At 44.3% G+C, this 14,754-nt stretch overlaps 2 protein-coding genes across 7 annotated transcripts in view; both read left to right on the forward strand.

The window, feature by feature from the left end:
- The window catches only part of bark (protein bark beetle), a 247,906-nt gene that overhangs the window by 168,456 nt on the left and 64,696 nt on the right, over nucleotides 1–14,754 (forward strand). For all 6 annotated transcript variants that reach the window (XR_011225966.1, XM_069318515.1, XM_069319199.1 and 3 more), the window contains exons 21-24: nucleotides 283–436; nucleotides 6,258–6,554; nucleotides 10,994–11,251; nucleotides 13,670–13,923. Coding sequence is in view for 5 of the 6 variants with exons in the window: in XM_069318515.1 (XP_069174616.1) it covers nucleotides 283–436; nucleotides 6,258–6,554; nucleotides 10,994–11,251; nucleotides 13,670–13,923 (963 nt within the window). In the remaining variant the exon portion in view is untranslated. The remainder of the gene's footprint in view (nucleotides 1–282; nucleotides 437–6,257; nucleotides 6,555–10,993; nucleotides 11,252–13,669; nucleotides 13,924–14,754) is intronic.
- Nucleotides 1–14,754, forward strand: part of LOC123753850 (uncharacterized) — a 490,864-nt gene that overhangs the window by 2,910 nt on the left and 473,200 nt on the right. The window lies entirely within an intron of this gene.

Consider the following 14,754-nt stretch of genomic DNA (forward strand, 5'->3'; position numbering starts at 1 on the left):
TTGATATAGCCACTTGACCTTATAGAAGTTATAGTCATAATGCTCATCAAATTTTTATTAATTTTTGCACTTCTGAGTAAGTTTTCTGTTTAATTTCCAGAGCCAATATATGCCTACTATTATAATTACAGTACCTGTACTTACAACAGGGAGACGAGATTAAAGCTTTTAAAATTATGAGAGACTTATTCATATAACATTGACCTTCTTCAAAATCTGCTGGTGAGCAGGGACACTCATCATTAATATACAAAATGATTCAAATTTATCTGTCTTTCTCAGGCACGGAGGCAGGTCTTGACGAGTGTGCTCTTCGGATGAATGGCCAGATCTTCAACCACACCTATGACTGTGCCTGGAATGGTGACTTTGTTTATATCTCTTGTGGAGATCTCAATTTAGAGAATGAGAACCAAGAATACTGGGGTGGTATAAGGTACATACACTTGTTCTTTCTGTATGGTGATACCATGTGTGTAGGATAAGACTGTAATGGGGGAGCCCCTTGTGGTTCCCTGAAGCTATCTTGCTAAGATGACTTCCTACTATTAGGTCACATCAGCTGAAAGATTCTTGCTGTTTCCCACTAGGGACCAGAGCCAAAACCTGGCCCTTCACAGAGGTGCAGAGAGCAGGTGACAGAGCCGCCCCACTGGAAACACACCCAGAAAGTCAGTGCATCAATACAGACCACTACAGGGTACAATGAGACCAAAGTTTCGAAACTGCCAAATAAACTCTGCAAACATTGTAAGCAAATGATCGAATATTTTGAGATTTATGCTTCATTGTTAGCGCTGACCCTCCCCCCTCCCACATCAGTTGGAGGGGAAGGTGGAGCTCCAGGTGTTCCCCAGCCTTCCAAGTCTTGAGCACATGTGAAGATCACAAACACCAGTCAAAGAATAAGGAAGGGAGGGAGGGAATCAGGGAGCCACTGGGGGCTCAACAAAAAAAAAAAGAGGCATTTCTTCAAATTTTGTGCTGGTGTTCTAGGAGGCCCCTGTGGTTTCCCGAAGGTAACAACGCATAGAGAAGAATAAGGGACTCACCAGAGAGGATGAGATACTACAGGTAATCAAGATGAAAGAGACAGCTGGTCAAGAGAGACAACCCAGGGCAACACAGGCATGATGAGACCTGGGGATATTAACTAAATACCGAGCCGCCAATTCTCTTAGACCGCCAACACCCCTGTGCCCAAATATCAGCCCAAGACATGCTTGTGAAGTCTGCTCCAAGAGCAGTATACTTACAAACATCATGGGCATGAGAATAGACTGCAGGCTGGCTAGAGTTTAAGAGACACTGGACGACCATTGAGGAACACTAGCCTCGGAACAGGAAACAAAGGAAGAGGAATTAACCCCAAAGCATCCCTGAGGCAGAATCAATGGCACGAATGTAACAGTGAAGAGCCACCACCAGGAACAGCACATGATGCACCCTCTGGGACACCAACCAAGCATCATTAACCAAAGGACCCCTACTGGAAGCCCACTAACTCATTCTTGACCAGAAATGAAGGAGATTGCTGCAAAACAAACATAATGCCCACCAGAACCCTCCTGGTCTCCTGACCATGTCCTCTCTTCTTTCGGTTCTGTTCCATTTCCACAGAGTGGACCTCTCGATGACTCATCCTTCCATTGGATGATCACCAAATCGTAGATTATACCAGATACAAGGGGAGCTGTTATGTTTGTCCATATGTGGTCCAAGGTAGTGGCTGATGTTTGAGTGACTCGGGTAGGCACAATCACCAAACCTACCCGAGTCACTCAAACATCAGCCACTACCTTGGACCACATATGGACAAACATAACAGCTCCCCTTGTATCTGGTATAATCTACGACAGAACAACTGACCACTATCCTACCTTTCTCATAGCGAACATGGACATAACACCACCAAAAAGCAAGAAACTTTCATTTAGGCTACACAGTGAATCAGCTTTAGACAATCTTACAGAGGCACTTTACAATATTAACTGGGATTCTGAATTCAATAATACCCATGATATAAATTCATTAGCTAACCTCTTCATTTCCAAAACTCTAAGCCTCTACAACATTCATTGTCCCCTTCTTACCAAGCAAGTAACTGACAAAAGATTAAACAATCCATGGCTCACAAGTGGCATTCTCAACTCAATCAACAAGAAACATGAATATGAAAAGAAAGTTAGGATTGGCCTAGTTTCAAAGGAAGTAGCTAAAAGGTACTCATCAATGCTTACCAGTATCATAAGAAAGGCAAAACTTGCATATTATGTGAATAGATTCAATGAAGCAAAAGGCAACATGAAAAGCACTTGGAAAACTATCTCTAGTATCCTAGGAACTAAACAACACTCACATAACCAAATAAAACTCTACAAGGATGGGGGTATACCGTCAACTGACTTAGAAATGGCAAATGAATTTAATAGTTTCTTTTCATCGGTTGGTGCTAATCTTGCCAGTAAAATCCCACAGACTCAGACACATATCAACACATATCTCTCAGGCAGCTATCCAAACTCTCTTCTCCTTTCACCAATCAGCCCGGCAGATGTTGTGTCCATCATACATTCTCTAAAAACCAAGGCAGGGAACACCAGTGAAATTCCGTCCATTGTGTACAAGAGAGCCTCCCATGCCCTTGCCCCACCCATAGCACTACTGTTCAACAAATCTATAGAGTATCACACCTTCCCTGATATCCTCAAAAAAGCTAGAGTAACGCCAGTCCATAAAGGAGGCAATCCGGCGGACATAAACAATTATAGACCAATATCAAATTTACCCATTCTATCAAAAATATTTGAAAAAATTATTTACAAACAGCTCTATTCCTACCTTGTAAAATTCGACATACTCAGCCCCTGCCAGTTTGGCTTCCGGTCCCAAAAGAGTACCAATGATGCAATCATTAGTCTCCTTGACATTATCTACTCAGCCCTTGACAAAAATGAGTTTCCGATTGGACTCTTCATTGACCTAAGAAAAGCCTTTGATACTGTTAATCACAACTACCTCTTACTTAAACTCCAGCATTATGGAATCCGAGGCCTTGCCCTTGACTACATCCGATCCTATCTTAGTGACAGACACCAATATGTAACCATCAATGATACAACTTCTTCCACTCTACCAATTACCGTTGGAGTGCCACAGGGCAGCATCTTAGGACCTCTTCTATTTCTTATATATATAAACGATCTGCCTAATGTCTCTAATATTCTCAAACCTATATTGTTTGCTGACGATACTACCCTTATCTACTCAAACCTCAACCCACATACACTAAATAATGTTGTGAATAATGAATTAAAAAAAGTCCACTTATGGATGTCAACGAACAAACTAACATTAAACATCGAAAAGACTTACTACATCTTATTTGGAAGCAAATCATCAAATGCAATTCAGCTACAGATAGACAACATTAACATCAGTAATAAAAATGATGGCAAGTTTCTTGGCCTATTCCTAGACAAGAGACTCAACTTCAGCACCCACATTCAACACATAACTAAGAAAGTCTCTAAGACAGTTGGTATACTCTCCAAAATCAGATATTATGTTCCTAACTCTGCTCTCTTCTCACTATATTATGCACTAATCTACCCCTATCTTAATTATGGTATCTGTGCATGGGGGTCTACCACTGCAAACCACCTTAAGCCCATCATCACACAGCAAAAATCTGCTATCAGAATAATAACTAACTCTGCTGTCAGACAACACTCAGCTCCCTTGTTTAAATCCCTAAACTTGCTAAATATTAACTCCCTCCACACATTCTCTTGTGTCAACTACATTTACAAAACCCTGTTCTTAAATGCAAACCATGCTCTGAAACTCTCCCTGGACAGATGTAATAGGACCCATTATCACCACACCAGAAATAAATATCTCTTTGATATCCCCAGGGTCAAACTTAATCTGTGTAAACACTCTATGCAAATTAAGGGACCTAGTCTATGGAACTCACTCCCTAGTGAATTGAAAAACTGTAAAACTTTTGCCTTATTTAAAAGCAAAACCAAAAAGTACCTAACTTCATCTATTTAGTTTCCTACACTGAGCTTTAAATTTGCTCTGTACCTAGTGTTACCCAATCTCCTAATTTTTATGTAATATCAAACAACCTTATCATTGTGTTCATTGCTGTCTTCTTTTATGTGCTAGCCATATGCTGTATTGTGACTACCAATTTTTGTCAACTACCATTCAAGCTGTCATTGCAATCAATCTTATATTGTTTCTGCTGTATTGTGCCTACCAATTTGTTGTCAACTACCATTTTAAGCTGTCATTGCAATCAATCATAGCTACCTATGTGCTTTAATATACTGTACCTATAATTTTCTCTCATCTTTTTTTTTTCATTCCATGTAATCTGTTATCATTTTTTGTCTATAAATTTTGCAAGTATTTACCTCCTTAAAATTTTCTTAGATTAAGGACCTGCCCGAAACGCTGCGCGTGCTAGTGGCTTTACAAGACTGTAATTACCATATTTGTATCCTCACATTCCTTATGTACATTCTTGTATATGCATAAATAAATAAATAAATAAATTGGGTCTGTGAGATGTTTGGTCACTCTGTGTTGAAACTCTTGTGTTGGTGTGGAAGCAATGGCTTCCCTCTTATGTGGTTCCATTTCCCAATTGCAAAGCTCTTGCCATGGATGCCTTTCGACTGGACTGATTGAGGCGGTCCAGTCGAAATCCTGGAAGCAGGATGCTCCTCCTGGGCCATCTTGGGCTCTCAGTAAGGCTTTGGCATTTCTTTCCTCCTCCTCAGTTCTCAGTTGCCCCATCAGCAAGGGATTCATTTCTAAAGGCTCTGGAAATGACTCTCACCTTTAGTTGTCAGGTGGGGAAGTTTTATGCTCTCTTCTGGAGGTGGGGCTTCTATTTTTTTGTGCCTGGCGAGCAGTTTTTGTTTGTAGTTGTCTACTTTTCTGGCAGAGAATGAGGTGGTTGGCTTTCTCTGCCTGAATGCTGCAGAGTTCAAACATGACCTCGTACACAGACACCATACACAGTTTCAAATGTAGATTTGATGGAGCCCAATAGGCTCCAGAATCTGTACATCCATTGACTGACAGTCGAGAGGCGGGACCAAAGAGCCAGAGCTCAACCCCTGCAAGCACATCTAGGTGAGCAACTAGATGAGCACAGGACTTCTATGGCTGATGTGACTCAGTAGGAGGAAGCCATCCAGGCAAACTAGCTTCAGGGAGACTCCGAGGCTCTTCCTGAATTTCAATGCCGAGTTTTTCTTAAGTACAAATTAATAAAATTATATATTACGGCATTGTAGCATTGTTAGGTGTAAAGTTAGGTAAGGTGTTTTAGTTGCATTGATTTTGGCTTTGTTTACAATTGTGGCTGGAAGTGAATGAAGTGCATTTTGAGTCATAGCTTCGCACGTGGTCAAGTGGAATGTAAGTCAAATACTCTACTGACATAGGTAGATTATAGTAATTTGACTTATACGTTGTGAACTAGATTGTCCTTTGTTTTGGTGATATGCTACAATGTTTGTTGGTTGTGGAGAAGCAGCAGAATCTTTTATAAACTACCACAATTCATTGTATTTCCTGCAACATACAACTTTAAACAGGTCCACGGAGACTTTAAACAGTCTCCGTGGTGTAGTGGTAAGACACTCGCCTGGCGTTCCGCGAGCTCTATGTCATGGGTTCGTATCCTGGCCGGGGAGGATTTACTGGGCGCAATTCCTTAACTGTAGCCTCTGTTTAACGCAACAGTAAAATATGTACTTGGATGAAAAAACGATTCTTCGCGGCAGGGGATCGTATTCCAGGGACTTGCCCGAAACGCTACGCGTACTAGTGGCTGTACATGAATGTAACAACTCTTGTATATATCTCAAAAAAAAAAAAAAAAAAAAAAAAACATTGCCCCTTGTAAATTAGTCACCATATATGCCTTATTCACACAAGTCAAAAGCCTCTTGAGTGCTTCCAATGTAAAATAAACAGTTATGCCTGTAATTTATGCTAATGAACTTAAGACTGCTTTCCAATTTACAGGCAGTGTTTCATTATTGTCTCTTATGTTTGGTAGATAGTAAACAGTAGTTTAAAGAATTATCTTCATCTGAGGCTGTCTGGAACAGTTAATAAATATAAATAATATAATCAGATAATATTCAAATACAGTATAGAGCATAAATTAGTTGATGTTGAAAAGTTTTCCATCAGGATGTGCTTTACCATACAATTCATCTTTGCAGGTTTTCAATCCCTAATTTTGAGCACATGGATGTGTACAAGAGGATTCACAGTGCAAACAATCTGGAACATGCACACACGCACCCTCAGGTGCATGGTTCCTCACACTCTACTGTATTCATGTCTGTGATGGAATGGGTCGAGGTTGTTGGAGCAGGCATACTTCATAATGACAAGTCTCCATCAATCCTTTCTTTCCACGAAACACCAAAACTAAGAGGAGTTACCATAAGGAATTCTGCTTATGACGGTCTGTCAATTGTCTCGGCCTCAGATGGATTTGATATGCTGTACAATAAGTAAGTTTGAACTCGAACATAATGTTCAGCTTTCAGTCAGAAAATAGGTAAACAACCTGTACTGTACTGCCAATTCTGGCTGTCAGAGATTGGCAAATATTATTTATTCTTTACTGCATTTACATAATTATTATGTTTCATTATTTATAAACTTTAATTTTTAGAAGAGCATTTTTGTGACTTTTTCTATTCTCATCGTAGTGTCAAACAGTGCTCACTTGCACTTCATTATAACAAGAGTACCTTAACGTTTAAGCTAAGATTTCCCCGCCTAACTATCTCCTATTTAGCTCCAAACGTACTGTTGTATTGAAACACATTTCAAGACAGAGGCTTTAATTTCAGATTAGCTATGTCAGCTACTCCATCTTTACCAGTGAGGGAGAAGAGAAGAAAACATATATTTTCATCAATGCAATAATTAAAATTTTTGTGTTTGGGTTTTGTATTGTTGTTTTACAAATGAAGGTCTTGCTTAGCTTAATTGAATGGTACGGGAGGATTTTCTAATTTTTATTGTGGGGGGGGGGGGGGAGTCCCATTTACTAGCAGGAGCTATTGGACTGATATTAGCTAATATTAGTACATGGCTTCAGTCATATGGAGTGATCATGCCTTCTAGGGTCCACTAGCCAGAACCTGGTCCCCTCAGAGAGGTGCAAGGAGCAATGGCCTATGAGACACTCATGTATGAAAGTATTCGTGTATGCCATCGACCGGGGTTGAGCACCCAGAAAGGTAGACGCTCCAAAACAGTCCCCTTCTGGTAGAAAACTTGCAACCTGAGACCGAACAGAGGCTAGAAACTCCCCCAAGGAAAACAAGCTAACAAGCAACACGTCATCACACCCCCTCGGGTCGGGGGAGAGGGGGGGTCCCGGCTCGCTGATCCAGCAGCCGGACCGTCAGTTTGTCGACTGAAGCTAAACGGGGTGGAGTCTACTCTGGTCTCAGTTCCCTGACAAGCTTTTCACCTGGGTGGTGGTTCCTGTTGTGTGTTGGTGCGGTGGCCAGTAGTTGGTACCAACGGCTGCATGTACTTAGGGCTCCCTTCCCTAGGTGCCCTGTGAGTACACTCCTTGGGCATCAGGGTTCACTTCCCTGGAATCTTCGGGTTCCCACTCCTGTAGAGGTAACGGTTTTCTTGACTTCTGCCTCGCCCTTGGGGTCAGCTTAGGTCTCGGTGCTTTCGTTTGGCCCTGGGTAAGGGGTAGTTTTAGCTGGTTGGGGCTCACTGGGCTACCCAGCTTGCATAATTGCAGTGGCTGTGCCTCTTTCTGGTCCCCTGGAATGTGGTGCTTCCTTGGGGTTCTAATTCCTGCTTTTGTTTTTCTTTATTGCTCGTTGGGAGGCTGCTGGGGTTCGTATTAGGTGATACCTAGGTTCAGTAGGGCGTTCCTCCTCTGGGCCTCCGAGGCTGCTCACCCTACATGGGCCAGTTTGCCCGGATAATATACGGCGTTTTAACTGGCTTTGGCAGCACGTTTGGCCCTGGGCTTCCCGTAGAGATACATCCCCCCTATGGGCCTTGGAAACCCCAGGTGGGGCTTGGTTGACAGATAGACAAGTCCTCCAAGTCCCATCTCGCCTTATGTGAGTTTGAGGTTGTTTGTTGCCCCTGTCTCTGGGTGACAATTACCTGTTCTGCCTCCTTCGTGCTGCTTGTTGGGTCGACGACACCTTCGACCCAGAGTCTTGCAAATCTTGTTCTTTGCTAGTACTCTGATTTACCCATTCTGCTGTAGCTGAGGTTAGGGGTCAAGCAGCATGCGCGTTGCATGCTAGGTTTAGGTTGGTTACCTGCTTGAATGCCCTGGGGCTGCCCCATTTTGGTTGTAGGGATTCGGACTTGGGGACGTTATTCTCATCGCCCTAGGTTCAGTCCGCGTCCCTTCGTCCTTCCCTTGTTTGTGTGGTTCACCCTCCTCTTTCCCCTCCTCCTGCCGGCTCCCAAACTAAGGTTTTCGGAGTCGGGGGCAGGGTTTAGCTGGGGAGACTCGGACAGCTCCGGGAATTGCCCCATTCGATGCGGGGACGGAGGCATTCAAGTCTGTTCCTCCTGCTGAGGCTTCCTGCTCCTTCCAGTAGGACCCTTTTTTTGCTGTCTTTCCCTTGGACTCTGCCTTTTCTCTAAGGGTGGAGGGCATTGAGGACAGCTTTGCCCCAGATCCTGGTTTGGAGGATTCCTGGGAGGCAGCCTGGGGTGCTTGAGCCTCTTTCAATCATGCCTGGGTCTTGGTGCCTTTGGGGCGGGGTCTGCTGTTGCAAGGTCTAGGGTTTTCATATCCCACTTCCTTATACAAATTTGATATGGGGGTCAGGCTCCCCCCAGGGTTCATTTCCGGGTTCCCTTGTGTTCTGTGGCTCTGTCCTTCCGGAGGTTTTCTACATCTCGTATTTCCCCTGTAGAGGTTCGGGAGGCCCTCGGTGCCTACCTCCTGCGAGACTCGGATTTTGCCTCTGTGATGGACCCGATCTCTTTATTGAGTTTAGGTCTTCTTCCCCGTATTTGTGTGTTATGAGGTTCTGGCATCTTCCTGGCTTGCAGACTGCCCTTTCTTTTCGTTGGGGACATAGCATGCGTTCTGTCCTACCCACACACTTGAGTGGTGAGAGCTCACTATGGTGTTGCAGGTGTACTTAGGGGCACATTTGAGCACCTTAATTCGTGCTTGTTCACATGCGGACTCAGTTGTCGTTCAGTTTTTGCAGGCGACTTCTGCTAGTTGCTGCCCTCTTTCGGATATGTTAGTTGTCCGGGGTGCACATTTTCGTGCTTCCTGGAAAGGTTGTGCCAGGGTTCAGGTGTCTGATGGTCGAGGTGAGCCCTTGGTGTCAGTTTCTGAACCGGCACCTGTTTCAGAGTTGTTTTCGTCAAATCGATGCGGTGCTCGCTCTGCGCGCAAGTCGGAAAGGTTGCCGGCCCTTTCGCTTGCCCATTGACGGGGCACTGAGGCTCTGGCTCAGACGGGCTGGCTCTGTTTACCCACGCTTGGTCCTATGATTCGTGGGCATTTCAAGTCGTGTCATCTAGCCTGCATTGGAGTTAGGCAGCTCCTTCTCCTCCGGGGTGTTCAGAGCTGGTGGGGTAGGTGTCTTTCCCTTTGCCTCGTCAGGTCATTTTGGAGTGAGTGCACTTGGACGTGGTCAAAACGACCTCGTCCCTCAAGTGGGTTTTCTGCCCGTTTCCAGTCCCGAAATCGGACTCGGCAGATCAGCGGCTCATTCTGGACTTGCCACGTCTGAACCCTTGGATTACTTGCCCTTCTTTTCAGATGACCACTCTGTCCCAGGTCTGGCTTCTTTTATAGCTGGACCTGGATCTTTGCCAGACCTGGAATGAAATGCTGGACCTGATGGAAAAGCCATTTCTTCCTTTTTCCACCTCCGGCCTGCTCATGTGCCACCTGAGCTGTCCTAGTCTTTGTTCCAGGTGCTCTCCTTTCTCCTCAGTTTGTTGTGGCTTTTTCGGTCTAAGACTGTTTCCAGAAGGCTTTGTTCTTGTTGGCCATGGCTTCTAAGGGACGGGTCGGGTCACGTTGCTTTATGCTCTCCTCCGGCTCCGAGGCTTTTCCTCTTTTGGTCCGGGTGGGCGTTTTGTTCATCTGCAGCCGTCTCCTTCTTTTCTGGTGAAGAACGAGATGGCGGGCTTCCAGACGGGTCCGTGGGTTGCATGGTTGGTCAGGCCGGGGGTGCATCATGTTTTGTGTCCAGTTGTGAATTTACAGCGTTACCTGGCACCTCAACTTCTGTGTCGGGGGATGCGCTGTGGGTTGACCCGGTATCTCTTGTTCCCTGTTCCAGGGCTCAGGTCTCTTAGGTCGTCCGTGGGGTTATCAAGTCCTGGCAGCCTGCAGTATTCCCTCGTGCCCATGATGTTCGTAAGTTTGCCGCTTTGGCTGCTGGGTTTGGTAATATGTCTTGGGCTGACATTTGGGCATGGGGGTCTTGGAGGTCAAACAGGGTCCTGGTTGCCCGTTATTTTGCTAATGTGCCAGGCCCTCAGTGGTCTTGTCATCTTGGGTCAGCGGTCGCAACCAGTTGTCTTGTCTTCGTTATGAGTTGTGCAGTACAGCCGCCTCCCGGGTAAGTCCCTATTTTCCTGCTCTTTGGGTAGTTAGCTCCAGGGAGCCAACTGGGCTCCCCCACACTAAACTACCATTGAATATAATGAAATGGCATTTTCTGGGTTGAGCAACGGAGGCTCTCTGGCACCCTCCCTTCACCCGGTCAGCGGTTTTTGTTTCCGTTTTTTAAGTTTCTTAACTAATGGTCCGGCTGCTGGCTCGAAGGCCCGGGACCCCCCACTCTCCCTCTGTGGGGGGGAGGGGAGGATAAAATTATCAATTTATTTATTGTATTATTCAGCATATGTATTAATATCAGACTAAAAAATGATAATAATGCAATTTAGTAACACACTAAAATTTTGTCCTCAGATTTGAAAATAACCTTGGTGTTGGAGTGACACTTATGGGTCTGACTGGGGAGACGCGCGAGTCTGAGGAGTCATCATTCTTCCCCCTCAGTCACTTGCGTCTTCCATACCACATGTTCGGGATGGTAGATGTCTGTGACTCAACCAAGGAACTCAGGATTGAGGAAAGAATTATTGTCTATTTCAAATATGACAATCGGCCTGTGGACTGTGTCAAGATATTTTCTTCGGTGTTTAATGTTAAAAATTTTGGATTCAGGTATGTAATGCAATTTTGTTTTGTTTCTGTAATGTCTTTGATTTTGCTTATATTTATTGGTTTATTTATTTATTTACAGGCATTTATAAAAAAGGCACAATGGGTTTTTGTTCAAATTTTAGTGCTAGCTGCATAGTAGACTCCTGGTTGTACATAAAGGGACAGCAATTATTTATACATAAGTTTGTATGCCAGTGAACATTTTCAATGTGACCAATGGAATTGTTTCTGGGGGGAGCCCCTTGTGGCTCCCTGAAGTTATGTTGTGGAGATGACTTCCCACTACTCAGCCACATCAGTCATCTTGAAGTTATCTTGAGAGGATTTCGGGGCTTTAGTATCCCCGCGGCCCGGTCCTCGACCAGGCCTCCACCCCCAGGAAACAGCCCGTGACAGCTGTCTAACTCCCAGGTACCTATTTACTGCTAGGTAACAGGGGCATCAGGGTGAAAGAAACATTTTGCCCATTTGTCTCCTCCTCCACCGGGGATCGAACCCGGAACCTCAGGACTACGAATCCGAAGCGCTGTCCACCCAGCTGTCAGGTGCCAGGCATCATAGGTGTGATGTTGGCCTAACACAGACCAGAACAAGTACCTGACATCCCCCCCCCAAAAGAGGCACATGGAGCAGGGAAATATTACGACCACCCTCACCGGGAAAACAACCAGAAAGTAAATGAGACAATACACACAACTACATACATGGATCATGAAAATGTAGCACCGAAACAGTCAATAGACAGCAAATAATTCACACAAATCAAAATGGTTCACATGAAACTAGGTATGAAACCCCCCCCCCCCAAAAATGTAGTGCCGAAACAGTCAATAGACAGCAAATAATTCACACAAATCAAAATGGTTCACATGAAACTAGGTATGAAACCCCCCCCCCCCCCCCCCGGTGTGCAAAGATGCCAGCACATTTTATCCTAGAGCTCCTGGCTCCAAGTCCAGTAACTGCTCTGTCCTGTTGCTGATTCCAGATGGTCCACATCTGGCCTTCCCAAGTTGCCTCATTATAGCAAGTCCAACTTCTCCAAGATAAGTGCTGGCCAAGATAAGTGAGGGCCATTTTGCTAGTGTATCATTCTTAGGTTTTTAGTATTTGCTTCACAAATATTCCCTGTTTGTTGATCATGTTTCCTTGAAACATGTCTTGATAACCTGTTTCAAGACATGTTTCTACCAGGTTGTTTGCAGTGTCATTAAAGCTAGCAAGCTTGCAATATACCCTCAGGCATACAATGTTTACAAGTTCACACCTCTGGTCTCTTGTGTTCACTAACATGTCATGGACTGATATTTGGTTTTGGGGATTTTGAAGGTTTAGCAGGGTTTTGGAGGCTCTGTATCTGGTCAGTGTTCCTGGTTCAAATTTGTTGGGTGTTACCCAGGGTCAGGTTTTCCCTGCCCAGTGTCTTGTCTTCGGATGTGTCATTGCTGCCGCCCTCCTCCTTGGTTTCTGTCTTCTTTATGGTTAGTTAGCTTCTGGAAGCCACCAATGGGATCTCCCATAAAATTAGCATTGAATATAATGAAATGCCGTTTTCTGGTGGCTTCCTTTTTATATACAAGAGTTTTTACATTCTTGTAAAGCAACTATCACGCGTAGCATTTCGGGCAGGTCCTTAATCCTAATTTTTCTCCAGAATACGGCCCGCCAAATTGTTTAACAACAAGCTATTCATTCACTGCTTGGTGAATAGAGGCTACAGTTAAGGATTGGAAGATTGGCAGCCGGTCAATCCTCCCTGGCCAGGATACAAACCCAGTCCAAAGTGCTCGCGAAGCGCTGGGCAAATGCTTTACCAATACGCCATGAGGACTACCTGACTCCCTTAACCCCCCCTACTTCTCAACTAGGCATGCTCATTCGTGGTCTGTTGGAGTGACCCATTGCTGGCTCGGAAGCCGGATGCTCCTGGGGCACCATCTGTTAGCAGTTTTGTACACTAGGAGTTTAAGCTAAGTTTCAAGTGAACCATTTAGATTTTAGTGAATTATTTACAGAGTCGTATGGCAGTTTCACTGTTATATTTTATGTGAATCTTGCAATTGTTTGTAAGGCTTTGCTGAATTTCTGGATGCTTTCCCAATGAGGGTGATTGGAACAATCCCCTGTTCCATGTGCCTCTGTGATGGGGGCCAAGTTTTGGTGCAGGCACCCAGTAGGCCTACAAATGCCACGGGTGATACTACCTGATAGATGGGAACTATCTTGGTGTATAGCATGAAGGACCCATTGGGGCTCACCGAGAAATTTGTGTTTCATTACGTTCAGCGCTGGATTGTGCATCAATATTTCCAGAATTGTTATACTTACACATGCTGACATTAAAATATAGTCAATTTTTAATTTAGTTTAATAATTTCATTAGCATATGATTAAATCCTATTATATTTCATTAACTAGGCTTCTTCAGTTCAACCTCTACAACTCCACTCTGGACTCTGTTGTAAGAGACAGAATTATCTTGTATGATGGTGACATATACAACTATACAACCGTGGAGTTTGCCGAGATTCATGTGAACAGCGGCAATCATATGCGGTTTTTTAAAACTGAAGGAACAAGTTTATCGCTGGAGCTGCACGCTACCGGAGCATCTGGCGACCTTGGCTTTGTTGCTGAAATTGTCACACTTCCCATATCAGATCTTGGCATCAGTAAGTATATAAACTATATAAACTACGTAATATTTTTATGTTGGTCATTGTAGTTCAGAATGGCTTATTTGCATGTGATTAATTAGAGATGTGTGAAATTTTTAATACATTATTTATTTAATAATACCAGGAATTGTTATTAAAATGTGTTATTATTTAGGAAGGAAGACAATGGACAGTTTTCAGTCTTGCCCTGCAACTTAACCAGCAACCCTCAGGCCAACATAGGCCTCCTTGTCGAGCTTGGAAAGTAGAAGACAAAAGTGGAAACAGGCATCTGAGAGACTGCACAGAATGCAAGGGAGGTGAACTATCAGGAGAAAGTGCCAAGTCATTACCACTATTTACCACTATGAGTCCCTACACACAATGGAGTATTTCATTACATTTGATGCCATATTTCGGAGCTAATGCTCCTTGTGCAGGTGCTCTTTGAGCCTACTTTCCAATGCTTCCACAGCTGCAGAAACCACAGACAGAGAGGGCAATACAATACAAAAACTCGTGCCCAATCAGGAGAATAAAGTCAGCCAAGACTACAGGGAGGACAAGCACCTAAGTGAGTGAAGAAATGTGGCACAAGAACAAGCCTGGACCAGTGAGACTATACTAACCCGTGAAGTAACACACACAAACCCATGATTGGGAGCCGGTCAGCCGAGCGGACAGCACGTTGGACACGTGATCCTGTGGTCCCGGGTTTGATCCCGGACGCCAACGAGAAACAATGGGCAAAGTTTCTTTCACCCTATGCCCCCTGTTACCTAGCAGTAAAATAGGTACCTGGGAGTTAGTCAGCTGTCACGGGCTGCTTCCTGGGGGTGGAGGCCT

Source organism: Procambarus clarkii, chromosome 1 (genome assembly GCF_040958095.1).
Source record: "Procambarus clarkii isolate CNS0578487 chromosome 1, FALCON_Pclarkii_2.0, whole genome shotgun sequence".
In the NCBI taxonomy this organism is placed as follows: Eukaryota; Metazoa; Arthropoda; class Malacostraca; order Decapoda; family Cambaridae; genus Procambarus; species Procambarus clarkii.